The sequence below is a fragment of the Dermacentor variabilis genome, chromosome 3 (assembly GCF_050947875.1).
Source record: "Dermacentor variabilis isolate Ectoservices chromosome 3, ASM5094787v1, whole genome shotgun sequence".
In the NCBI taxonomy this organism is placed as follows: Eukaryota; Metazoa; Arthropoda; class Arachnida; order Ixodida; family Ixodidae; genus Dermacentor; species Dermacentor variabilis.
Window position 1 is genome coordinate 234,409,162 of NC_134570.1, and position 25,770 is coordinate 234,434,931.

The 25,770-nt window shown below is 46.1% G+C and overlaps 1 protein-coding gene across 4 annotated transcripts in view; it reads left to right on the top strand.

The window, feature by feature from the left end:
* Window positions 1–25,770, top strand: part of rngo (DNA damage inducible 1 homolog rngo) — a 172,492-nt gene that overhangs the window by 99,053 nt on the left and 47,669 nt on the right. For all 4 annotated transcript variants that reach the window (XM_075686990.1, XM_075686994.1, XM_075686993.1 and 1 more), the window contains one exon: window positions 8,141–8,300. In XM_075686990.1, the coding sequence (XP_075543105.1) occupies window positions 8,141–8,300 (160 nt within the window). The remainder of the gene's footprint in view (window positions 1–8,140; window positions 8,301–25,770) is intronic.

A 25,770-nucleotide genomic window follows, 5' to 3' on the forward strand; every position in this document is an offset into this window, starting at 1 on the left:
CTGTATGTTCACCACACTTCAAATTGCTTTGCATGATTTTTTAACCATGAAAAAACCTATAGAGTTAGTTACCTCCTCGGCAGAGTCTTTTATCAATAACATGTGAAATGCACATGAACGTTGTCTGTCTCAGTATTGCTTCTCTTTCCAGTAAGCAATGCTAACGACTCATGAAAAAAAAACATTTCTAATTATTCACAACATTTATTAGGGATGGAAACATCATCATAAATATATATAAAAGGTCATAAATATATACAGTGTGTCAAAATTAACTATACTGCACCAAGATTTAAAGAAAGAGCAATGCATTACTCGAAGAAAAACTAGCGCATATTGTTTACAGTACAGTGGAGTAGCTGCTAGTAATATTTTCGTAACTGAGATTTAATTAAGTAATTCTAACTAATTATCTAACTCGAGACATACTATCCTAAATATCAGAGTGTCAATGAGGCATTTCAAGGCACAGCCAAGAGACATCTAAGTGCGGTATTTTGAGCAACGTACTAATTGCATACTAATTTTTTTCCGACTGATAAGTAAACCCCACGAAAAATGAAAAATTCCACGTGACTGCGCTCCCACCCGCATCATAAAGCAGCGCCCTCGAACAGGCTTCCTCTGAGTTATCCAGAACGAAATAAAGGAAATAAAAAAAAAAAAAAACACGTCGTGATCGAGCTAGTGGCTTATCTGCCTTGACCTGGCCGAAATAACATGTTGGGTTTGGCGTTAGTTGGAAACAAGCTGTTATTGCTGTTGTCTTAGCATAGATACAGATACTCATACATAAAGTGCACTGATGTATTTTTTGTCCGCCACAAAACCTATCACCACAAAAGCGAATTGACAATGTCAGTGCAAAGGTTTAAAGCTGCGTTTTGTTTCGCCCAAGACACCATGTCTTTTTCTAATGAGCAGAAGGTAGACTTCATCCTTGCCTCGGGAGCTGCAAATGGCAACAAGAGTAATGCCGCAAATATACATATCAGACATGGAAGTGTGGTGGTAGACCAAACACATCAACTATCGTCAGAAATGGTAAAAACTTGAGACAAACCGGCAGCTCCAAGAAACAGCGACGGAGAACTCCATCTTTTGATTCCTCTGGATGTTCTAGCATTTGTCACCTCAAACCCTCATGCTAGCCTGCAGGACCTCGCCGCCCAGGCACCAATTTCCAAGTCATCAGTTTTGAGGATTCTAAACGACGGCTTTTCACCCGTACCACCTTAATCAACACCAACACTTGGAAGATTCGTGTAGGTCTCTCGAATTGGGGGGTCTCACATAAGCCGATGCGTCACCAGACTTTCTCGGCATTATCATGTGCACAGATGAAGCTAATTTTCGCAGTAATGCCTAGGTAAACTTGCATAACGCACACCATTGGAGGGAGTCTAATCCACACTGGGTAAAGCACAATCAGTACCAGTACCAGTGGTCGCTCAATGTGTGGTTCAGAATTTACGCCGGTGCTATAATCGGTCCCATTTTCTTAGATTACGCATGGACTGGAGAGCGCTACGTGAAAGAGTGGTGGCTGAGTTTCTCAGCGAAGTCCCGCTGTCACGTCTTCCACTGCTGTGGTACCACCAGCGCACAGCAGCAGCTGAGCACGAAACTAGTTGGATGTGACTTTTCATGTGTGATAGATTGGAAGGCACGGGCCTGTAAATTGGCCGGCTAGGTCACCTGACCTCTCTCTACTCCATTTCTTTCTTTGGGGTTATGTGAAAGATCGTGCTTATGTGAACGAGACGGACGTCAGATTAGTTCAAGGCAAGGATAACGGATGGCTGCCGTAGAATTCAAGCATCGGTCATCAAGAAAGCCACTGAAGATGCGATAAAAAAGCAGACTCAGTATTGTGTAGTTGCAGAAGGAGACCTATTCGAACACGTCCTCTAAGCAGCAGCTGGTGTTCAATGGGACTTATTAATTCATAGATAATAAGGGCACACTGCAATCTGACGTTCTTTTCATTTTATTTTTTGTGTGTGCTGGCATCGCAATTGCCAATTCAGCTCATTTAGAAGTGGTATATTTTCTTTCTTGAATGAATCGGTTTTGCCTTTTCACTACACGTGGGTCGCTTTTCGGTCTGTTTGTTTCGCTTTATTTTTTCCCACAAACCTATTTTTGCAGCATGTATACACTCTCATGAAAATTAAACGGCCACTTTAATTTGGCTTTGGTCTGAAGCAAGTTTCTGGCGCAAAATATAGCCGCGCACACTCAGTCGATGCGGTGCAAGAGGAGCCGGGATTTTGAAACATTTCATCCCTTTCATTGCTTCTCGTGTTTCATGCTTGGCCAGAGCAGTGCTTCGGCTACATTTGCAAGAGGCTCTTGTTATCAATGTGATCAGTCGGCCTTGAGAGATGGATGAAAGATATGCCATAGAAATCAGAGGGAGGAATAGCTGCGAAACACAAAACCTGCTGTTAATGTTCCTTTCCTACCATATTCAAGGTGATGCGCTGTCTCTTCTAACGGTTTGCGACCGGCAATGCAGTTGCTTTCAATCAGCTTATTTGAGGGCGCTGCTTTATGATGCGGGTGAGTCGCGTGATATTTTTCATATTTCGTGGGGTTTCTTTACCAGTCGAAAAAAATTAGTACACAATTAGTGTCTCGCTCAAAACACCGCAGTTAGATGTCATTTTGGGTGCCTACAAATGCCTCATTGACACTTTGAAAATTGGGGCAGCACTTCTCCAGTTAGATAGTTAAATGCAGTTGCCAAATTAAATCACAGTAACGAAAGAATTACTGGCGGCTCCTCTACTGTACTGGTGACAATAGGTACTAGGTTTTCTAGAGTAATGCAAATACTCTTTTTTAATGTCTTGGTGTGTGATAGTTGGGGAACACTGTATAATTCACTCTGTAGCTGAAATTAGGCCCAGCCCGATTCACTCGAAATCAGAATCAACAACAGTTACGCGCAGTAGCGCTTATACTCGGACTCACAGAAAAAAAAAAAACGAGAAAGAGAGAGAAGCTACAATTTCGCCGGAAATGCAAAGCAGTATTAGTAATAGCGAAGTATGTGACTAACGAAGGAAGATTATACCACTGAGAGGACTGAGGCTGTGAAATAGAACTGTCTTCTACTATAAGGTGTTGTATATACTCATGTCACGCCGTCACTTCAGTGCTCAATTCTTCGAGGTAACACAATGTTTCTTCAAAAGCAAGAAATTTTGTGTGTGTATATATATGTGAGAGAAGAGTGACGAGACGAGAGAAGGCGGCGGCTTCTGCAGTACCCTGCGAGAATTGTACGCCTTTCTTCAAAAGATTAGTGAGGGGTCTAGCGATTGCCGCAAAATCTTGAACAAAACAACGAAAGTACGAGCATAGCCCGACAAAACTTTGAACGTCTGCGGCTGTCTTCGGAACCGGAAAGTCTCGGACAGCGCGAGTTTTGTCGGGATCAGGCTGTACTCCGGAACGTCAACGAGGTGGCCCAGAACAGTAATTTGGCAGCGGCAGAAACAACATTTGGACGAGTTAAGTTGCAGCTTCACCTTTCGAAATACATCAAGTATAGTTGTGAGACGCTCAAGGTGAGTGTCGAACGTTGGCGAGAAGACGATGACGTTGTCGAGGTAGCAGAGGCATGTGGACCATTTGAAACCTTGGGGCAAGGAGTCCATCATACGCTCAAAGGTGGCAGGGGCATTGCATAATCCAAACGGCATTACTTTAAATTTGTATAGGCCATCAGGTGTGATGAACGCGTTTTTTTTCTCTGTCCATATCGTCAACAGCAATCTGCCAGTATCCAGAACGAAGATCAATGAAAGAGAAATAGCTGGAACCGTGGAGTCAGTCAAGGGCGTCGTCTATACGTGGGAGCGGATAGACGTCCTTCTTAGTAATGTTGTTCAGATGGCCGTAGTCTACACAGAAGCACCACAAGCCATCCTTCTTAACCAACACTACAGGTGACGCCCAGGGACTCGAAGACGGCTCAATGATGTTTTTGTCCAGCATATTGTTGACTTCACCTTGAATTACTCGGCGTTCCGGCGCAGAAACTCGATACGGTCGTCAGTGAATAGGAGTAGCATCGCCTGTAAGAATCCGATGCTTGACCGCGAGCGCCTGGCCTCAAGGGCGATCGTCGAAGTCGAAAATATCTGTGTAGGATGATAATACTTGGTAAAAGTCTTCAGCCTGCGCAGAGGACAGGTCCATCGCAACCATTTTCTGTATCTTGGGGTCAGCGACCGAGGCTGGCACGATGGGCCTGCTAAGCTCGCAAGAAGCATCGGTCAATAAAGTTGCCACGTGATGGTCGCCGAGACAATCAACGGTGGCAAGGCAAATACCTTGCGGTAAATTTGCTTTGCCAATCCAAAGTTAAAGATAGGCATGAAAGTGCGGTTCACATTAATAGTAAGTATACTGTGAGGCACGGTAACGTCATACTATAGTGGAATGTTGGGCAGAGGAGTGACGAGGTACTCGTCATCAGGGACTGGTGGGGAAGACAAGAGTTCAATATAGGCTATTGATTTTGGCGGCAGGCGAATAAAGCTGGTGGGGCGTAGGTGGCACTGGGGTGTGCCAGAAACTTCTGCGAGAATCGGCAACTCAAGGCGAAGGGTACTGGCAGAGCAGTCTATAAGAGCAGAATGTGCGGAGAGAAAATTGAGGCCGAGAATGAGGTCGTGGGGACAATGAGCAATCACGGTGAAGAGGACAGGAGTGTGGCGGCCTGCGATGCTGACGCGTGCCGTACACATGCCGATGATAGGAACAGTACCGCCATCCGCAACGCGGACGACGCGTGCCGACGCTGGCGTGAGGAGCTTGTTCAGTTGTCGTCGGAAGGCAGCACTCATAATAGAAAGATGTGCACCTGTATCGATGAGTGCCGTGACAGGATAGCCATCAACGTCAACATCAAGAAGGCTTTGGTTCGTGTGTAATGTGAGCAGAGGATTTGAGGGCATGGTCGATAACGCAGCTTCACCTCCAGAAGCTGCAGTGCCTAGTTTTCCGGCTGGATCAGGGAGGTGATAGGCGACGGAGAGAAGCGACGGGGTTGGGGCGAAGGAGGCCGATGGCATCGAGATGAGGGCGAGCGGCTGTAGCGAAGGTTCTGGGCAGGAGCATCAGCGGCAACAGGTTCATGGCAGGTGGCATAGGGAACAGAAGGTCCAAAGGGGTGGGAATGAGCGGCGGTGTATGTCCGAGGAAGTGGTGGCCATCGGTTGCGGCAGTGATGAGCGACGTGGCCGATGCGACAGCAATGAAAGCAGATCGGCCTGTCATCAGGGGTACGCCATTCGGCCGGGTTGCGGCAAGATGTGGCAGAAAAGGACTGCCGAGGACGAGGAGGGCTGCTAGAAAACTGGGGAACGGTGGATGTAGACGATGAACACACGGAGTTGAGACCCATGTTCTCAAATTCCTGTCTGACGACGGCCTGAATCAGCGCAATCATGGTTGCTGGTGGATTGGGAGGCGTCGCGGCGAAAGCTGGCAAACAAGCAGCCTCAAGCTCGCGGCGAATAATACGAGTTACGCCGTCACAGGGGGTGGTCTGACGCGGTCGACCCTCACATGTCGACGTAGCAGCAGTGTTGGGTAGCCGCGTGATGTGATGTGTGATACGGCGGCTCTTAGCTTGTTCAAGGCGACGGCATTCTTTGATGATGGCGCCAATAGTCGAGACGTGGCCGAAAACAACCAAATTGAAAGCATCGTCGGCGATGCCTTTTAGCACATGCGACACTTTATCTGCTTCAGACATAGTATCATCAGCTTTGCGGTAGAGCGCCAAGACGTCGAGGATGTATGAAACGTACGGCTCTGTAGATGTCTGAACACGAGACGCAAGAGCCTTTCTTGCGGCAGCCTTGCGCCCAATGGGATCGCCAAACAGTTCCCTGAGCTTTTCCTTGAAACTGTCCCAACTGTTTATCTCGTCATGCGTTTGGTGCCACACGAGTGGGGTGCTGCCGAGATAAAAGATGACATTGGCGAGCATGATCGTTGGGTCCCACCTGTTATTAGCACTGGTGTGTTCATAGAGCTTGATCCATTTGTCAACGTCCTCTTCCTCCAGGCCAGAGAACAAACACACCAGGGTCGCGATGTTGGGTAACCGTAATGATTGGAGCAGTCGGACAAGCTGAAGCCGTTGCAGAGGCGGTCTCGTCACCGGGAGGCATGGTGACAAGCTCGATGTACCGACCACTCCAGAGTTCCGTGGTGAGGACGGGGATCGCCGACCTCCACCAGAATGTTACGTGTGGAAAGACACAGATTAAAGAGGCTATATAGTACAGGCTATTTACACTGGAGACATTGCCAGGCCGACACTCGCTCGCGCCAAGGGCACAGACCCACTTCGTCGTCGTCCTCGCGGCTGCTCGTCCCTTAAGCATCGCTCGATGATATCGTAATAATAATATATATATATATATATACACATACACACACACCGTACTTTCGCGATTCTAACCCCCCCCCCCCACCCCAATTCTAAGCACCCCCTTCTATTTTCGCGAAAAAATTCGGAAAAAAGTTTGCATGTGAATCTAAGCACCCCCCATTCGTTAGGAAAAGCACGTAGCCAAGGCCGCCAAGTGCGCTTGCTCACTCCGTCATCAAGCCGGAGCCGTCGGAGTCCCAAGGTGGAACGGTGTCCGCGGTGCGACTATGCCATACAGCGGGACTGCAGAGGCGTGCAGGCTCGTGACGACCGCGCGCCCCTGCGTTTCAGTCAACAAGCCCTTCAAAGCGAATCTCCGACAGGAGTACGAAGAGTGGGTGCGAAACCCTGAATGGAAGAAGACGCCGATGGGAAAGCTGCAGGAAGCGTCCCCATCAACCATCGAAAAGTGGATTTCGGACATGTGGTAGCGGGTCCAAGTGGACGTTGTGCTCAAATAATTTAAGAAGTGCTCAATCACACACCACTTCGACGGAACGGAAGATGACCTGCTGGTGGGATACCGAGAGCGGCGGTTCAAGTGGTGCGACGAACTCGAGTGTCAGTGTTAGTGACTGAGCATCCGACACAAGCGGTGGGTTCACTGTTTCCACCGACTTTTGCTTTGAATATTTGCAAAATAAAATGTTAGTTCTTGCACCCATCTCGTCGTGATGTCACGGCGAAAAGAGGGAGGGGGGAGTCATTCTAGATTTTTCGAATCTAAGCACCCCCCCTCACTTTGGGCATCGTGATAGTGAAAAAGAAGGGGGTGCTTAGAATCGAGTAAATATGGTATGTGCGTGTGGGAGGGGGGGGTTCGGAAGGGTTGAAATCCGGGCCAGTTGGTACATACTTGAAGGAAAAAACCAGTCAAAAAACACAAAGGACAAGAGGAGAGGTTCACACCACAACGACTGGGGTTCGGAAAGCTGGCCGGGCTCAAGCCCCCGCCGAAAAAAATGAAAACTCTCTGTGTATGCTCGTTGCTATTTGAACCATTTGATTTGAAATTATTTTGACACCAATGTCTATTCATTTCAAGTTCACTTTGAACCAAGAAAAAACAAAAGAAAGGCGCACGAAGAAGGCATCCCTACTAAAAGGGTTGGCAGGGATATTGAATGTGTAGCATGTATTTTCTTCTTAGACTGTCACCAAGAGCTTCAAGATGACGGGAACAGTGTGGATGGCACAGGGGACAGCATGCTTAGGGAGGGTGCCCATAGGGCAATGTTGTCAAAAAACCATGTCTGAGGAACCAATGAGGACAATTTAATCAAAGTGCACATATCCGGCTGCCAGTGGCTGCACTGTTCTTCTAGCAGTCAAACGGCAGTTCCATGCTTCAGTGGGTGGCCAAACACGCTGTGGTGGTCCAGTGGCTATGGCATTTTGCTGCTGAGCTCGAGGGTATGATCCTGGCTGTAGCAGCCACATTCTGATGTAAGTGAAGTGCACGTTAAAGAACCCCAGGTGGTCAAATTTAATCCAGAGTCCCTCCCAATATGGCATGTGTCATAATCGTATCGTGGTTTCAGCATGCAAAACCCCTCAATTAAATTTTTTTAGTGAGTATAACCGTAAGCCTACGTCATGTAAGGCATGCACCCTGTAAAGATATCAACAAAAGTGGGGGCCTGTGAGCGTGTGTGCAATGCGTCCACAATGCTGTTGCAGTGCCTGATTGACCTGAAGCGCAACGTCCTGGTGATGGGCACCACGGGGACTGAGACGCCCTTTCTCGGAGAAGGGGAGCTTCCAGAGTGTGCACGGCTGCAGATGCTGGGGGCCTCGCAGAGCGGCTCCACCCTGGGCAGTGAAGCGTCCTCGAGGGCCGGTAATGCCCGCCATCGATCCTCCCAGTCCTTCCTCTAAAACCCCCTTTGCTGCACATAAAGTCCTCACCCTGCTTGCCTCTCTCCTTTCCTGCACACTGCACACACTTGCACCCATGCTGACATCTTTTGCCTCCTCTGGCCAATGTCGGTGGCCTCTGGTCTACAGTCAACCACAAAAGTTTATGAACCGCAGAATCTCCGAAAACGTTTAATTTCTGAGCAGCCTGTAACAGTAGCCAGTAAAACGATACATTGCATTGTTGTCCACATACACTAGTAAAGGGGAAATACGCAAACACCAGGTTGGCGTTGTGAGGCTGCAGAGATATTCAGCCTTTTTTAGATCCTGTGGTCCGTTAACTTTTGTGGTCGATTGTACATGGTGGAATGCTTTAGTGTGCTTGCTTGAAGGGCTGCTGACGTGATGGTAAAACGGGCAACACGGCCCTCAAAAGTGACTTTTCAAATCACTTGCTCAATTTCGGTAAAACTTGGGAAGCATGTTTAGAGTGTTACGAGGTGTAGCCATTCTTCTTCACTACAAGAGCAGTAGCATAGGGCCGTGTGCTAGATTTGATCACCATAGTATAACTTGTCAAGGACTTGTAGCTTTAAAAGCTCAAGTGACTGGTTGGTCACAAGAACTACAGTTCCTATTATTTCAGCAGTTCTTAATAGAAAAAAAAAACATTTCTAAATTTTATGCAATTTAAACTTAAAAGTCTGAGTTTATAGCAGCATTCAGCATAAAATTTAACCTCTTGAAAGGCCTCTAACCGCCCTTTTCAAGAATGCAACTTAAGTTCAAGCCCATGCTTGACTTGATCTGAGTGACACTTGGCATTAATGTGCCCAGGATGCTCATTATGTTTCATCCGGCACGTTCATGACAGGCATCATTTAAGAGGAGATGCTCCTCGAAAAACACATTATTAAAATATTTGTACTACTAGAGATTTAAAAATCCACGCACTTATAAAGCATTACAAGCAGATTTCAAATATGTCATTAGTTTGTGTGTAGCCACTGTAATTCTTGAATTATGTCCTACACAATGGCAAAATAGAGTGATTTTATGGGCACTTTATTGTGTAATAAATTTTGGAGAAAGCTTTGTGCTGTAGCATATTTAGCTCTTTGTAGACCGCTAAGTGCCGAAATGTATTCAAACAGCATCTACAATTACTGCAACTATATAAAAAAATTACGACACTTAACTTTTTTTTTGACAGTCACATGAAAATAACCATGTACATTTCTAATTGTTTTATACTAATGAAGTTTGGCATACATACTCTTGAAGGTATGTACAGTGCTGATACCTACTTGAAATTGCAATATCTCCCAGCAGTAGTTGTGAAAGTACAAGGTTATATTTAAGGGAATCGCCTACTGTTTATCGGAACAATTGCAAGAAGAGTGTCAGCTAGAATGTTTATAAAGACATATGGCTGGATACCACAAGGTGTAAGCAACACAACTGTAGCACTACTTTTTTTTATATTGCAGGTATTACTAATTTGAAGTTCAATCTCCATACATGGCAATCATGTGGTCGAATTAGCCCAATTTTAAAATTTACAAAAGCAAAATTAGAAAATTTGCTCCTAGCATTGTGTAGCACACACATGTAGCTACATGCCGCTATTAAAATTATGGTTCTATGTGCCTTGAAGACCAAGACAGCCCTTCAGCAAGTTTAACAAACACCAAAAATGAGATTATGAGAAAACTTGAAAAAATAAATGTGCTTATTTTTATAACAGAACACCACAGAATATTTGAGTATATATAAGTGCTATTGCATTAGTTGCCTCCAGGAATTTAGTCTGTCAGGATAGTGTCACTACGGCGATGCCTTCTGAGCACCCGCTGCAAGTTTTCAGCAGACGCATGCTGAGCAGATGTAGCCAGCTCGTTTGTCCCGGCAGCAGTGTCGTCAACGCGATCTGGTGGTTCTGATTTTTGGTCAGTAGCAGGAGTTGACGCTAATGCTTGAAGTTTCCCTTGAGCTTCACTGTCAATACACCGCGAAAATTCCAGCTGCAGAATAGTAGAGTTGTGCTGAAACGTCGATGAAACGCAGCTGTTGTCAGGAGCGCTTCGGGGGACTAAGCTTAACACACTATCGGGATCTCCGGCGTCGCTTGACTGCGACTTTTATCGATGTCATCGGGAAGCGGTGCGGCTGAGCATCGTTTCTAGAAGTTGTACACCGGCTTCCTCTTCCTTTCTTTTTTTTTCCAAATTTGTACTTCGTAGCGAACTTTGGAGTCGAGGTCGGCATCGCTGTCAGTGTGGGAAACTTAGTTGACATGCACGGCGTGTGCACAGCGGCAGCGGAGTGATGCAGACGATTCCAGTCTAGCCAATGGCATGGCTAGCTGAGGCTCACGTGCCTTTGTCAACCACTTACAGCATAGAGTTTCATATTAGTATACCTAGAGGGAAATCTGGCGCTGCGATCGTACAACCATCATGGCAATGATGGGAAGTACAGGGTTCAGATTGGCGTTCTATTGACTGGCGAACCCGTCTACAAGCATTTTTTTTTTTCAGTTTTGGTTTCGCTTCAAGCTCAATTGCTATAACCTGCAGTGGGACTGTGCAACGCAAACCTTTCTGTTATGTTGCTCGAAGTGGCGATAGCGCGCTGGGCCAGCGACTGAGACGATGTTTGTGTCGCGGTGTGGTGTCGAAGTCCTGACGAGAGAGCGACGGCATCGTAAACGTTGAAAGAACATGTTTTGAGCGTTTGGACTTTGGTTTGTTAAGTGTGTTGGCGCTGTAGCGTTACGTGCTTTATGAAACTTCAGAATAGGGAAAAGAAGGCACTACTGATACAAGACATATACAGTTGCACTTCTAGTGGCTTGACAATAAAATTTTATTGAGGGCTTCATCATGCATTGCTCGTTTGCATTGCGTCATGCATTGCTCCTAAAACACGCATTGAAATGCGTGTTTTAGGACTTCGAAAACACAAACTTACTTGTGGTAGGACAGGTTGCTGCTTCCTGGCTGTACTCTAGGGTCGCAAAATGGGTAATTTCAAAGCCACGCCATAACGCTTCGGAAGCGGTACGTCAATATAAAGTATGATGAAGCATATACTCGTAGGAGGCCACTAGCATCCTAGCTAGCACTGCAGCAGATGTGCTTAAAAGTACTTGAAGCCGTTCAGCAATCGTGACAGCTGACGTAGCCTTTCGAAAGAGCGAGAGAGTTCGCAAGTGCCTGTCGTCTGCGAGAAATGTCTCGCGTTTGCAACGAGCAGGTGTCGTAGCAGACGACACTTGCAGCATTCCGCTCAAGGGCGCAAAACTTTCTCACAATACAACATTTTTATTTCCATAAATACTTGATGAGTATTTTTATATAAGTAAATGCATGGCTGTTATAGCTGTTGCAAAAATAAATAAATAATTATTCTCTGGCGTTAAATCGGGAACAGAATCGCACAAGAATGCATACCCTGGTGTGTCCTGGTGATAAACCATAGTAAACCGTGCTTCCATCTCACAGTCATACAAAGTTTATGTAGCGTGTTGTACATTATATGACATACTGCAGAAATAAAATTAGTTTTTACGCGATAATATTTGAGTATAGCTTCGTTTAATGCGCCGCAAGCAAACTTCACTAGTCTAAAGATCGAAGTCAATCCGAAGCCTGCGCTTCCCATCATTCCCATGTAGGTTGAGGCAACGCTCATGAGAGCCCCCCGTAGACACTAGCGCCACATTTCCCTCTAGGGTATTATTAGAAACTCTATGACTTACAGCATGCATTGGGTCTTCTTTCTGAGGCAGAATTTCTTCACTACCGAGAGTCGTGACGTACTATGGAAAAAGTGCTTTTTTATGGAAACTGGCTTGTATTTAGGTGACACTGGTGTCAAAAATTTATCTTACGGCTAAGATATTTATTTAGAATGCTCAAAATTTGGCGAAGTGTTAGAATAATAGTTGGAAATTCCGAAAATACCATTTTCAAAATATTGATTATTTTCGCAATTTCTTGGACTCTAAAACCCATGTCCCCCCTTAAGGGGAGTGCTGTGGCTTGAAAGGAGGGTAATGTTTTAGGACTTGTAGCTCTGTGAATCAGTTATCCAATTTCATAGACTTTGTAGGGACCACGGTAATGTCAAAAAAAAAAAAAATGGCATTCCAAAAAGTACTTGCAGAAAATGCCAGTTAATAGGTATTTCTCGGATGGAGAAGGTCAAGGACGTAGTATCAGGTCTCCACAACTCTGCCAATGCATCATTTAGATGGCTTTTGAGAGCCCTTGATTAAAAAAAAAAAGATAAAGGAATGCTGACAGCAAATGTTGCCAAAGTTACTGGCAGCATATTCAGCTGGGCTTTTCAACGTCAGTCAGGATGCTGCTCATCGCTGTCCTAATGTCTTGAAAAACTGGTTGATTTGATTCTGTATGGCACTCCTCTTGCATGCGACATGCATGCATTTCGCTTGCATTTGTTTAATTGAACTACGGCTCAGGTCATGCCATCAGGGTACACTGATGATCCACTATTAATTGATGAACAATTTCATTGTTGCACGCAATCACACAGGCGCATTTGTTCCCCGAGTGCAGTGTGGGAAGTTCTCACAGGCACACAGTTTGCTGCCCCAGAGACGCAAAGGAAGAGGTCATTGACAGGAGGGTTTTTTATTTATTTATTTAACACGGTACCCACAGCGCCAGTTTGGCATTACAGTGGGGGGGAGGGGGGGAGGAAGAAGTACGTACCGTATTTACACGATTGTAAGTGGACTCGAATGTGTAAGTCGACCCCCCCATATCGCTTGACCGAAAAAAAAAAAAAAAAACCCGAGGGCGCATTCGATAACGAAAATTTATTAGTAGCTGACATGGTCATTAGACTACTCGTCTTCCCTAGTGCTGCCATCGTCATCGTTGCTGCGGTCCCACAGCGCGTCGTGGTCCAGCGAAATTTCAAATTTGGCAAACGACCGCACCAGGACATCTTGCAGAACAGCAGCCCACGCCAAATGCACCCAACCACACGCAGCCGTCAGGGAGGCTCTTTTGACAGGTCCGGTTGGCGTAATTTCGCAGTCTTCTGCCGCCAGCCACTCGTACTCACGGCGGAGCAGAGCCTTAAAATTAAGGCGGAGGTTCGGGCTTATTTCATGACCACGTCGCACTTCACTGGCAGGGACCGATCATGCATTTCAGCGACGTACGCCGCAAGCTTAGCCTACAGCTCCGGAAAGCGTCCATACTTCGGCACGTGGGAAATTTCTCCCTTGCCGTCACACAGGTGAAAGTTTCGCTTCGCTGCAGTCGCCACTCTCGCACCACCCGTTTAGAAACATCGAAATTGCGGCCCGCTACGCAGTGATTTGTTTCTTCGGCGTAAAGGATGGCAGCCCTCTTGAACGCTGCTGTGAACGAGTGCCGAAAGATTAGTGGGCCTGCAACACTCATGACGACTGGGGAAGCGTAGAAGTAGCACGTAGCCGAAGTGGAGCGCGTCAAGAAGTTAGTCAAGCGCCTTTAAACAGAAAAAGAGAAACCCGCGAGCGGTGTCTGCTCTTCCATGAACTACCGATACTCCCCGCAAGCGCCGCCGTTCTGAGGGTGCCGCCGCAAATGGGAACAGCGGCGCTTTTATCAACTATCGACACCCTCTCCCCCATGAGTGTTGCATGCACTGTAAGACTCTCAAAAATGTTGAAAAACCCTTCCGAAAAGCGAAAAAACACGCGGGATAGAGAAAAGATACGGGTAGGGCCACAGAGCAAACATAAAATTGTAACTACGTTGTAGCTCTCGTTGGTATGGCTTTTTTTGGCGGGGCTATGTTTTGGTTTCGATTGTAAGTCGACCCCCCAACTTCAGACTTTCAAATTTAAAAAAAAGGGGTCGACTTACAATCGTGTAAATACGGTATATCATTGACAAATAAAAGCAGTCAATACAGAATACGTGAAAAAAAAAAGTTACAGTTTAGGGCAAATCGCCGACAACAACAACAACAACAAAAAAAAAGCAGAGCATAACCATACATGCGCGAAGTGAAACAAAGCGGTTCTGGTGACGCGGAAAGTACAGAGAAAAATTGCAAGTCACACGGCTGAAGCAAAGGCATCACTTGAATATAGTGACACATCATCACTGGGCAACCTGTTCCACTCACTGACCGTCTTAGGAAAAAATGACATCTTGAAAAGCTCCGTTCTACATCTATACTCTTTAATTTTAAGTGGGTGATCGCGCCTGGCAGAAGTGTACTCCGGTGGCCTTGTGTAGCTATCACGATTGAGGCCGGTTATATAATGATATATATTGTGCAAAAACTTTAATCTGAATGTTTTTCTGCGAATTTGAAGTGTGTTCCAGCCTAATGTTTCCTTTGTTTGGGATGCGCTAAAATACAGAGTATACTTTCGAACCACGAAACGGGCTGCTAAGCTTTGTACTATTTCTAGTTTCTTTGTCTGTCGCAGTCCATGGGTTCCAGGTAGTACAAGTATATTCCAGTATTGGTCTAATGTTAGTCTTGTAAAGCAGGTTCCTTGTTTCTAAAAGAAAGCATTTCACATTTCTATGTAGCATAGCAAGAACTCTACACGCCTTAGCAATTATATAGTTAACATGACGGTTAACATGCCAGCATAGTTGAGGGGTCAAGTACACGCCAAGATATTTATATTCCCACACGGATGCAAGATTTGCCCTTTTAATGCTATATGTGTATACATTGGGTGACCTTTGTCTTGTAAAGCACATCTGCACAGTTTTATCAAGATTTATACTCATGCCCCATTTATCACACCACTCTGCAACCTTGTATAAATCCTTCTATAGTTCATTATAATCATCGGGACCTTCCATAACGCGATACAAAACGCAGTGGTCCGCAAACAATCGGATGAAAGATGATATGCCAACGGTAATGTCATTCATGTATAACAAAAACAATAGCGGACCCAAAACTGAACCTTGAGGCACCCCCGATGACACATCAACACCATGAGACAGCCTACCGCCCACGACTACGTGTTGTGTCCTACAATTTAAGTATTCTTTTATGCATTCAACAACCGTTTTATTTATGTTGTACCAGGACAATTTTTCAAGCACCAAAGAATGGGGCACTAGGTCAAAAGCCTTCCTGAAATCTAAAAAGATGCAATTTACATACCCCCCTTTGTCAAGGGTGGATGCTAGGTCATGCGTTAATTCTGTAAGCTGAGTAATACAACAAAAACCACTTCGAAATGCGTGTTGCTGAGAGATCAATAAGGAAAACAAATTTAAGTGAGTCATGATGTTGCTAAAAAGTACATGCTTAAAGATTTTGCAAGGTACACTAGTCAAGGACACCGGTCGATAATTAAACACAGATTTTCTAGGTCCCGACTTCAGAATAGGAACAACATTGGCATTTTTCCAGTCTATAGGCAACATTCCGCATGTCAAGGACTTTGCAAAGAGCACATAAAGGTATTTAGACAACGGGCCTGCACAAGCGGAAAGCAGATAGTTCGGCAAGTCGTCGAGACCGCTAGCACTAGTGGTACTTAAACGCTCAAGTTGTTGAATGCCCCTCCTGTCGAAGACGATGTCATTCATTGGTTCCCCTCTAATAAGCCCGTAGTGAAACATTGAATCAGTATTAGTTGCGCGTGCAGAAAAAACAACTGAAGAAGGAGCTAAAACATTCTGCTTTATCTATTTTGTCGCTGTTGATGCATCTTGGCTCATTGAATGGCCCAGCAATTAGCTGGTTCATTTGACGGTTGGCTTTGGTGGCTAGCAGCAGCCGTAACATAACCACGTAGCATGCAGTTTTCCACTAGTTTCTTGGTCCCATAGTCGTGCTCTGCAGTCAAGCAACATCCATCGACCGCCGCATGCCAACCACATATTCTTCGTCAAATGTGGGGCATTGCAGCTTGTCTTTCTGGTGGGGCATACTGACAGCTTCACCAAGCTAAGTGGATTGTTATGGGAATGCAGGAGTGGCTCGAAGTTTTCTGACTCAATGCCCACTCATAATAGTAGGGAGTGCGGTGGCCGCTCTAAAGGACTCCATCATGGCCTCCTTGTTATAGGTGCCTCCGTGGTTGGAGGTCACACATGCTAGCTTGTTGTTGCAGGGTAGCTTTTCTTTATAAAGAAAGAGGTTATACCACAAACCTCACTGTTGGGCAATCGGGTGCGTGCCACCAGAGGCACCAACTTGTTCAGCAAGCAGGGAGGGCACGTGTGGCAACTAGCTTGCTGCAAGCCAGCATGGCACTGCTTGAATGTGTTACCACTGCATCGATTTAAAGATGTTTGAGCACATACTGTGAAATGCGGGCAGTGTGTGTGTAGTTGTGAAGTATAGCTGCTGTATCAGTTCTCATGTGCTGAAGAACAGCGTTGGCTGTGAATTGATAACGTTTGTAAGGAAAACTTCTTGCCATCTGATTGCATGGCCCAGGAACTGAAATACAATAGTGTGCATGTACGGCCAAAACAATACAAACCTGAGACATCTAAGTGACAAAAGCATGCCGCTCACATTTTTCTTCTTTCCATTTAATGTTCAGGTAAGTGAGGTACATTCCAAGTAAGGTGGACGATAAAGGGGAACAGAGAACAATGTCTGCAAGTGTAGAAAAAATTTCTCTGCAGGAGGCAGTGAAAATATAAGCCATGCCAAAGGGAGCCTTTAGAAAGCAAAACTTTTGGCAACCTGCTTCAAGCAATCTCAGGGAGCCATTGGTACATCTCTGATAGGTTACGAAACATCTATTTCTGAAAAGTAGTTGCATAAGCAAAGTTGTAACATTTCTCTTAAAAAATGGATTACAGTCTATGCTCGTTACAACGGACCCGCGTACAGCAGACTTTCGGATATAATGGACCATTCTTCAACCTTAGTTTGGTCGGCCTATTTTATTAATGCAACAAAATTCACTTTTAACGGACCGCACCACAACAGACTATCGACTACAGTGGAGAAAATTGGCGGCATTTTTTGAGAAAATCAGGCATATAAAATGGACTTTTGCCGTGTCGATACGGGCAGGCAACTGACTTGCGAGGGTCAGCCGACGATCGCGGTTCAATATCTTGCGCGCGAGGGAGAGAGGAAAGCGGGACGGAAGCTCGCCAACTTTTACGTGCTGACTTTTGCGTGCGAGGCATGGGGGAGGGGGAGGCGAAGAAAAGGGAGTTCTGCTCTGGTAGTTGCTGGTAATGGCATGCCCGCACGGGCACCATATCTTGAAAGCAATCTGTGATGTGGACAAGGTGCACGCCCGCGCGGGCACTGTATCTTGAAAGCAATCTGCAATGTGGACAAAGTGCGCCCAGTGCCAGTAGCTTCGTATGTGCTGTGCTTTCGACGTTTAGTTCGCATTGAAGCGAGAGACAGCACGAAGGTCAATTCGCTCGCTGCTGCTGCGCTTATCTTAATTTGCTATCGCAATTGATACTTCGCCTTTCAGGCAAAATTGTGACTTCTTTTGCTTACTTTAAGCGATCGTACTCACTTTTTGCAACAAAATTGTTAGACATTGTGATGAAAGTTTCAGAAGTGAGGCGTCTCGGATATTACGGACTTTGGATAAAACGGACATTTTTTGTCAGATTATCAGGTTCTATTGTAACTAGAGTTTATTTATTTATTTATTTCAAAGTACCTTACAGGCCCCAAGTGGAGCATTGAGTAAGGGGGGCGTCATTGAACAAATGACAAGAGAAAACAGATATATGAGCGCTAAAAAATGTGAGAGCTAACAATGTTTGTAATGATGACATGCTTGCGAAACAGTGTAAAAAATAAAAACGCTAAATCAATACAAAGAGTTATCAGGAAAGGAATGAAAAGTACAATTCACTCTAACATAAAAAGCGATGTAACACTCGCGCAAAATAACATACATAGCATGAGCACATAAAGCAAACAAAATTGAAACAACAATAACAAGAAAAAAAAGTCATAACTCGTATGTGACACGTACTATATGACATGACATATGTACAGATGAATATGTTTGTTATGATGAAGACTAGGTTCAGTAGTTGTCTGAATTCATCATTGCTCATTTGAGCCACAGTGCTATTAGGAAGCGAATTCCATAACTGAATCGCTCGTGGTAAAGCCAAGAAGTTAAATGCGTTAGTGTTGGCATAAATGCGAGTGAGGCTTAAATCATTATAAAATCGTCGTGATTTGCAAGACGCACGTCCCAGTGGCAAGTTTGATGACTTGATTTGGTGAACATATCTATGGAGCAAGGACAGGAGTGCTATGTCACGTCGGCTACTCAGTGATTGAAGGGAAAGGTCGAGTTTTATTTGAGTAATACTTGACTGGTAGCTGTAATTTCGGGAAATAAATCGACTAGGTCAGTTTTGGATGGCTTCTAAGATGTGGATTAAGTATTCATGGTAGAGAGACCATATAGGGGACGCGAACGCAAGCTGAGTGCATACAAATGATACGAATGCTAATTTACGATGTTAGATGGGTAATTACGCAAGTTGCGACGAATATACCCAAGAGATTTGGAAGCGTTTGCGCATATGGTTGCAATGTGAAAGGCCCAGGAAAGGCTCGGTGTAAGATTTACACCTAGATATTTATATGCTGATGCCTGAGATACTATATTTGAGTTTATATAATAGGAAAACCTATGAATTGATGTTTTTCACGTGAATGTCATTAGTTGGCATTTAGATGAATTAAGTTTCTTTTGCCAGTCTTCACACCATTTGGTAACGAGATGAAGGTCCTCTTGAAGAATGTGATGGTCATCAAGGCTGCGAATTGGTTGATATAATATACAATCATCAGCGAAAACATGCATGCAGGATGAGATGTTATTGGGCAGATCATTGATGTAAATAAGAAAAAGCAAGGGTCCTAGTACGCTACCCTGCGGTACACCGGAACTGACATATGCAAGGGGCGACGTAAAATTATTAACGACTGTAAATTGCTGACGATTTGTTAGGAAGTTACGAATCCAGGAGAGCGTTAAGCAATCTAATTTGAGAACGGATAACTAGGAAATTAAACGGCAGTGAGCCACATGGTCGAAGGCTTTAGAGAAGTCGAGAAAAAAGCAATCTGTTTGAAGATTATGGTCCATGTTAAAATGCAAGTCTGTAGTGAATTCTAGTAACTGCGTCTCACATGACAAACCTTTCCTAAACCCATGTTAGTTAATAAAGAAAAAATTATTTGATTCCAGATGATGATATATGTGAGATGCAATGATATATTCGAGCATTTTGCAGCAAATACTTGTCAATGATATTGGACAATAGTTTTCTGGGGAATTCTTGCTACAGTAGACTCCCGATAATTCGAAGCCGCTTAATTGGAATTTGCGGTTAATTAGAAGTGAAGTGCTGGTCCCGTCAGTTTTGCATGTAATCCTATAGAAGAAATCGCTCGATAATTCGAAGTCGTCATCCAGTAATATTGTTTAATTGGAAGTTAATTTTCAGCCGGGATCCTCGAGGTGACCGTCATTCTTTGGTAGAATGTGCAATTATTCAAGTGTTGCAACAGTTCCGTGCTCCGCGTTGGTGTCATTGCCACCGCAGCCGCCCGCAACGCCATCCTTCTTGGAGCGGCGTGATTATTCATTGCTACGGCTGCCATGACCTCCGCGATCAACTCCGGCGGGAGGCGAAGTGGCTCCCACCGGAGGCCACGCGCGGCTGCCGCGCGTGGCCGGAGCTGATCGCGGAGGCTTCGCGGGTGCCATAGGTGGACGCAGCGCTGCATACTGGCAGTGGCGAGATTGTGCGAAATTAGTCTTGCAGCGTGCGCAGCGTCGAGGCGTGTGTTGGTCGAGCGCCTTTGTGCGGGAAGCTCTTAGGCTAGGTTGTTCCACGAGTGATTCAGAATTGACTGTACCTAGTCGCGCAGTTTATAGCCATGGCAAACCGTTGCTCTTATCGCACGCTCGACCTTGCAACGAAAGTCGAGGTTTTGAAGGAAGTTGAGAAGGGAGGTGCCGCCAAACAAGACATAGCGCGGAAGTACGGGATCAAGCCGAACACGCTCTCAAACTACATCAAGGACAAGCGCACAATAATGGATGCATTTGAGAACGACAAGTTCAAGATTTCTCGGAAGCGAATGCACACCGGCGCTTACTCAGAGTTGGAGAAGGCTCTGCTGGTTTGGATTAGGGAGGCCCAGGAGCAACAAACTTCCTCTCAGCGGAGACATCGTTGCGATGAAAGCCCGAACGCTTGCAGCAATGTTCGATGACTTCGTTTCGTCAGATGGATGGCTGACGCACTTTAAAGATCACCATGACCTGGTTTTCAAGAGCGTGTGTGGTGAAAAGGCGTCCGTTAACCAGGAAACATGTGCCACGTGGAAGGACGGAAAGCTGCGTGAATATCTCGCCGAATACAGACCGGAAGACATCTTCAATGCAGATGAGACTGCACTCTTCTTTATCGGCTTCTACCAGAGAAGACCCTGACATTCAAGGACGACGACTGTGCTGGGGGCAAACGCAGCAAGGAGAGAGTGTCTGTGCTGATCGCGGCAAACATGACTGGCACGGAACGATGTCGGTTACTTGTGATCGGGAAAGCCGCGAAGCCGAGTTGTTTTAAAGGCGTGAAGACGCTGCCTGTGGACTATGAGGCCAACAAAAAAGCGTGGATGACGGCCAAAATTTTTAAGAGCTGGATAAGCAAATTGGACCGCAAGTTTGCTGCTTCGAACCGCAAGGTGTTGTTCCTTGTCGATCACTGCAGTGCTCACGTGAATGTGCCAGCCTTGAGTGCAATACGCCTCGCATTTTTGCCTGCAAACACAACGGCTGTTTTGCAGCCAATGGACCAAGGCATCATCAAGAATGTTAAAGTCCTGTACAGGCGGCACCTCCTCGAGCGCATGATTTTGTGTATGAGTAGCTCCACAAAGTACGAGGTGAGCCTGCTTAGTGCCATCCACATGTTGGCGCGAGCATGGGATCGTGTGAAGCAAGAAACAATCGCAAACTGCTTCAGGGCTTGCGGTTTTGTGGCAGCTTCTTCGGTGGATGCCTCTGAAATTTCAGCGGAGGAAGCGTCAACAAGCGAGCTTGACGGCATTGATTTTGGTGATGCTCTCGGGGACGTCAATTTTGAAGATTACGTCGCCGTAGACAAGGCGGTCGAAACGTGCGGTGCGCTGACGGATAGCGAAATCGTAGAGATTATTCGGACCCAGGAAGCGACCAAGGAAAGCGACGATGACATTGAAGGCGAGCCGCAACCTAAGGCTGCCGATGTAGCTGCGGGCCTTGCTCTCGCGGAGCGCTTCTTTGCCGCTGAAGGCAACGTGGAAGAAGCGTTCCGCCACATCTACAGCCTGCATAACTTGCTTTCAGCAGCGCGATTCAGCAAAACGAAGCAAAGCAAGATAACCGACTATTTTTCTTAGAGAAAATGCTCGATTTCGCCACAAATAAAGTGCTGTTTTTTGTGTTTTCTGCTTAATTGGAAGTTCGCTTAATTCGAAGTTTTTTGCGGTCCCCGTGAACTTCGTATTAACGGGAGTCGACTGTACCACTTTTGTGGACTGGTATCACTTTTGCAATTTTCCAGTCTAAGGGAAGCTGGCCTGATGATAACGACTGGCGGGAAATATTGCATAAAAATTTGCTAGATAGCGTGACTGTATTCTTTAAAATTTTTGAGTTAATATTATCGACACCTGAAGAAGTAGTCAACTTAAGGTTATTTATGAGACCTGTGATACCATCCTCTGTTACATTGATGGATTGCATGTACTGGTAATCTAGATCAGTGACTTCTGGCAGATTAGAATGGTCTTCTATTGTGAATATGGATGAAAAAAATGCATTAAAGACGACTGGGCATTCCTTGTCACTAATTGGAGCTTGATTACCATCACTTAGTGAAATGTGATGCGAGCCACTATTGGGTGAAATCACCTGCCAGAATTTTTGGGGGTTGTTTTTAAGTAGTGAAGGTAGATCTTGAGAGTAGTATTTTTCTTTAGCCTCTCTTAAAGATGAGCAGTAAGCTTTCAAAAATGAGCTATACTTATACCACGGGTGAGTTTGTACGCTTTGCAGTTGCGTATAGCCTTTTCTTCTTGTTTCTTAGCCGTCGAAGGTATTTGGTGAACCAGGGGTTCTGTCTATCGCCTGTTATTCTGATTTGGGGGATATACGTTTCCACTAAAGCACACAGATTTTCTTTAAACAGAAGCCAGTTTTCGTTGACTGACCTAGCAGAAAATGAAGCTAAAAAGGTACCAGAAAGAAATGTCTCAAGTTCTTTGTTAATATTGCCATAGTCTCCCCTGTTGTAATCACGCATGGTTTTGTTTGAGACGCCTGTATATTTCATGGGAATGTTAAGAGTAAGTTGTAGTAGCTTGTGATCACTGAAACCGTCTAAGCAAACAACTTCAATTGTTTCAGGGGCGTTAGTGAAAACTAAATCTAAAATGTTAGTGCCACGGGTGGGCTCGGTAATTATTTGGAATAAATTGAAATCTAACATTAAAGAAATGAACTCCATTGACGTATGACAAGAGGATGATAGGTTATTTCAGTCGAATAAAGGAAAATTAAAGTCACTAAAAACATAGACGATATCAGCCTGACAGAGCTCAAAGGCATTAGAAATACTATTGCGCATTTCTACAAGAAAGTACTGGTTTGTATCGGGAGGACGATAACAACATCTTACCAATAGCTTGTTTCTGTAGGTTTGACATTCAGCCCATACTATCTCAATACTGGAATCTACATTAATAACTTGTGAGGTAACTGTTCTTTTGATACCAAGGAGTACGCCACCACCTCTCTTTTCGGTCCGATCACACCTCAAGATGTTAAATGTGCTATCATGTGGAAATATTTCATTATCTGTTATTTCAGGGTGTAGCCATGTTTCAGTAAGAACAAGAATATCTGAACTGCAGTCATCAACAAATTGGGCGTACCGTCGCGGAGGACGAAGAGGCGTAGAGTAGCATCGGCCGGAGAGTGCTCAAAACGGTCGATGAGTGATGAGTGATGTAGGCGTCACGACTTTGCTCGTTGGCAAAATGAAGCAGCTGTGATACTGAGAATACGCAAGAAGCACTGGCAAAATTTGAGGAGTCAGAGTCATCAACAGGGTAACGCGACAAGCTGTCAGCGTCTTGGTGCAGGCGGCCAGACTTGTACACCACGGAATATGAAAATTCTTGTAGCCTCAAAGCCCATCGACCAAGCCAGCCTGTAGGATCTTTTAGCGATGAGGGCCAGCAGAGAGCATGATGGTCATTGACTACGGAAAAAGGACGACCATAAAGGTAAGGACGGAACTTCGCAACCGCCCAGACAACCGCAAGGCATTCTCATTCCGTAATAGAATAGTTGCGCTCCGATGGTGCTAGGAGGCGGCTTGCATAAGCAATAACGCGATCCTGGCCACGCCGACGCTGGGCTAACACGGCACCTACGCCATGACCGCTGGCATCTGTACGCAATTCTGTAGGGGCACCAGGGTCGAAGTGGGCGAGAATGGGTGGTGAGGTTAGAAGAGTGATGAGACGAGAGAAGGCGGTGGCCTCTCCAGTGCCCCACGAGAATTGTACGCCTTTCTTCAAAAGATTAGTTAGGGGTCTAGCAATTCTTGCAAAATCTGAAACAAAACGACGAAAGTACGAGCATAGCCCTACAAAACTTAGAACATCTGCAGCTGTCTTCGGAACCGGAAACTCTCTGACAGCGCGAGTTTTCTCGGGATCAGGCTGTACTCCGGAAGCGTCAACGAGATGGCCCAGAAGAGTAATTTGCCGCTGGCCAAAACGACATTTCGACGAGTTAAGTTGCAGCTTCGCCTTTCGTAATACATCAAGTATAGTTGTGAGACGTTCAAGGTGAGTGTCGAACGTTGGCGAGAAGACGATGACGTCGTCCAGGTAGCAGAGGCATGCGTGGTGTGAAGGAGGAACTTTTTGCCGGAGACCGTCGACGAGTTTCTTCACGAGGCCACCAGCATCGACAAGACACTCGAGATGCGAAACCGGCAATTCGACCGCTGCACGAACTCGACATACTATGCCGGAGTTCAATCACTGGCCACCGACGACCTACATGAGACTATATGAGCAGTCGTGCGGGAGGAGCTACAGAAGCTGTTCCCATCATCACAGCCTCAAGTGGCTTCGATTGCCGACGCCGTACGTCACCAGGTCCAACAACAACTCGGAGTAGCCCCTGAACCGCCGCAGCCTCAGCCGCAAGCTACAGTGTCGTCGCAAGCTGCGGTGCAAGCTACAGTGCCGTCGCCCGCCGTCAAGGTCCCCCTCCATGACCACGCCAGGGCCCCGTAACGCCGCAATTCTGTCGACCACCACCGCCGCCGCCAGCATGCCCACCCGTCGCCCAGCGCAGCTACCCGAGGAAGACAGACGTTTGGCGCGCTCCTGACCACCGCCCGCTCTGCTACCACTGCGGAGAAGTGGGTGACGTCTACTGACGATGCCCATACCGGGAGATGGGACTGCGAGGTTTCGTCGTCAACGCTCCGCGCCCGCAGCAAGGTGAACACCCTCGCGATATCGCCGACTACCTCGCCGCTACTCAGTGAAGCTCTCGACGACCGTCGCGTTCGCCATCACCAGGCCAGTACCTGTCGCCGCAGCGCCAACCATACACTGGCCGAGCCCAGGGCCGGTCAGCGAGCCCCTATAGGAAAAACTAAAAGCAGCAAACGATGGAGGTGGGGTTGCTGTTCGTCAAACTGACGAAGATCCTCCGCCGCCGCCGAAGACACCGAAGAAACTACCTCGACGACATAACGACACGCCACCGTCCCGACGAAGTCTGGAAGCAAAGAATACGACGGCGAAAGACGACCTGACGACGTGACGTTCCAGCTTCAGTTCAACACGACGCAGCCGTGATCCGACGCCAAGACCTAACCAAAGCCAGACAAAGAACCACCGACCTCAACGTGCTTCTCGACGGCCACGCAGTTACCGTCTTAGTGGACACAGGGGCCAATTACTCCGTAATGAGTGGACACATTGCCGCCCATTTGAACAAAGTTAGAACTGCATGGGAAGGCCCTCAAATTCGAACCGCTGGAGGACACCTCATTACGTCGACTGGAATCTGCACGGCAAGAATAACTGTTCATGACCGGACTTACCCTGCCACCTTCGTTATCCTCCAACAGTGTTCACGAGACGTCATTCTCGGCTTGGACTTCCTGAACCAACATGGTGCAATCATAGACCTGAAGTCAAAATCGATAATGCTGTCGGAAGATCAAGCGATACTGCTGGAGAGCTCTCGTAGTCACCACGCCTTGAGTGTTTTCGAAGATCAAGTGAGCATCCCACCTCGCTCGAGCATTGTTATTTCAGTCGGCACCGAAATAGCCGCTGACGTAGAAGACGTCATCGAAGGCGACCAACGCCTACTGCTCGACTGAAATTTGCGT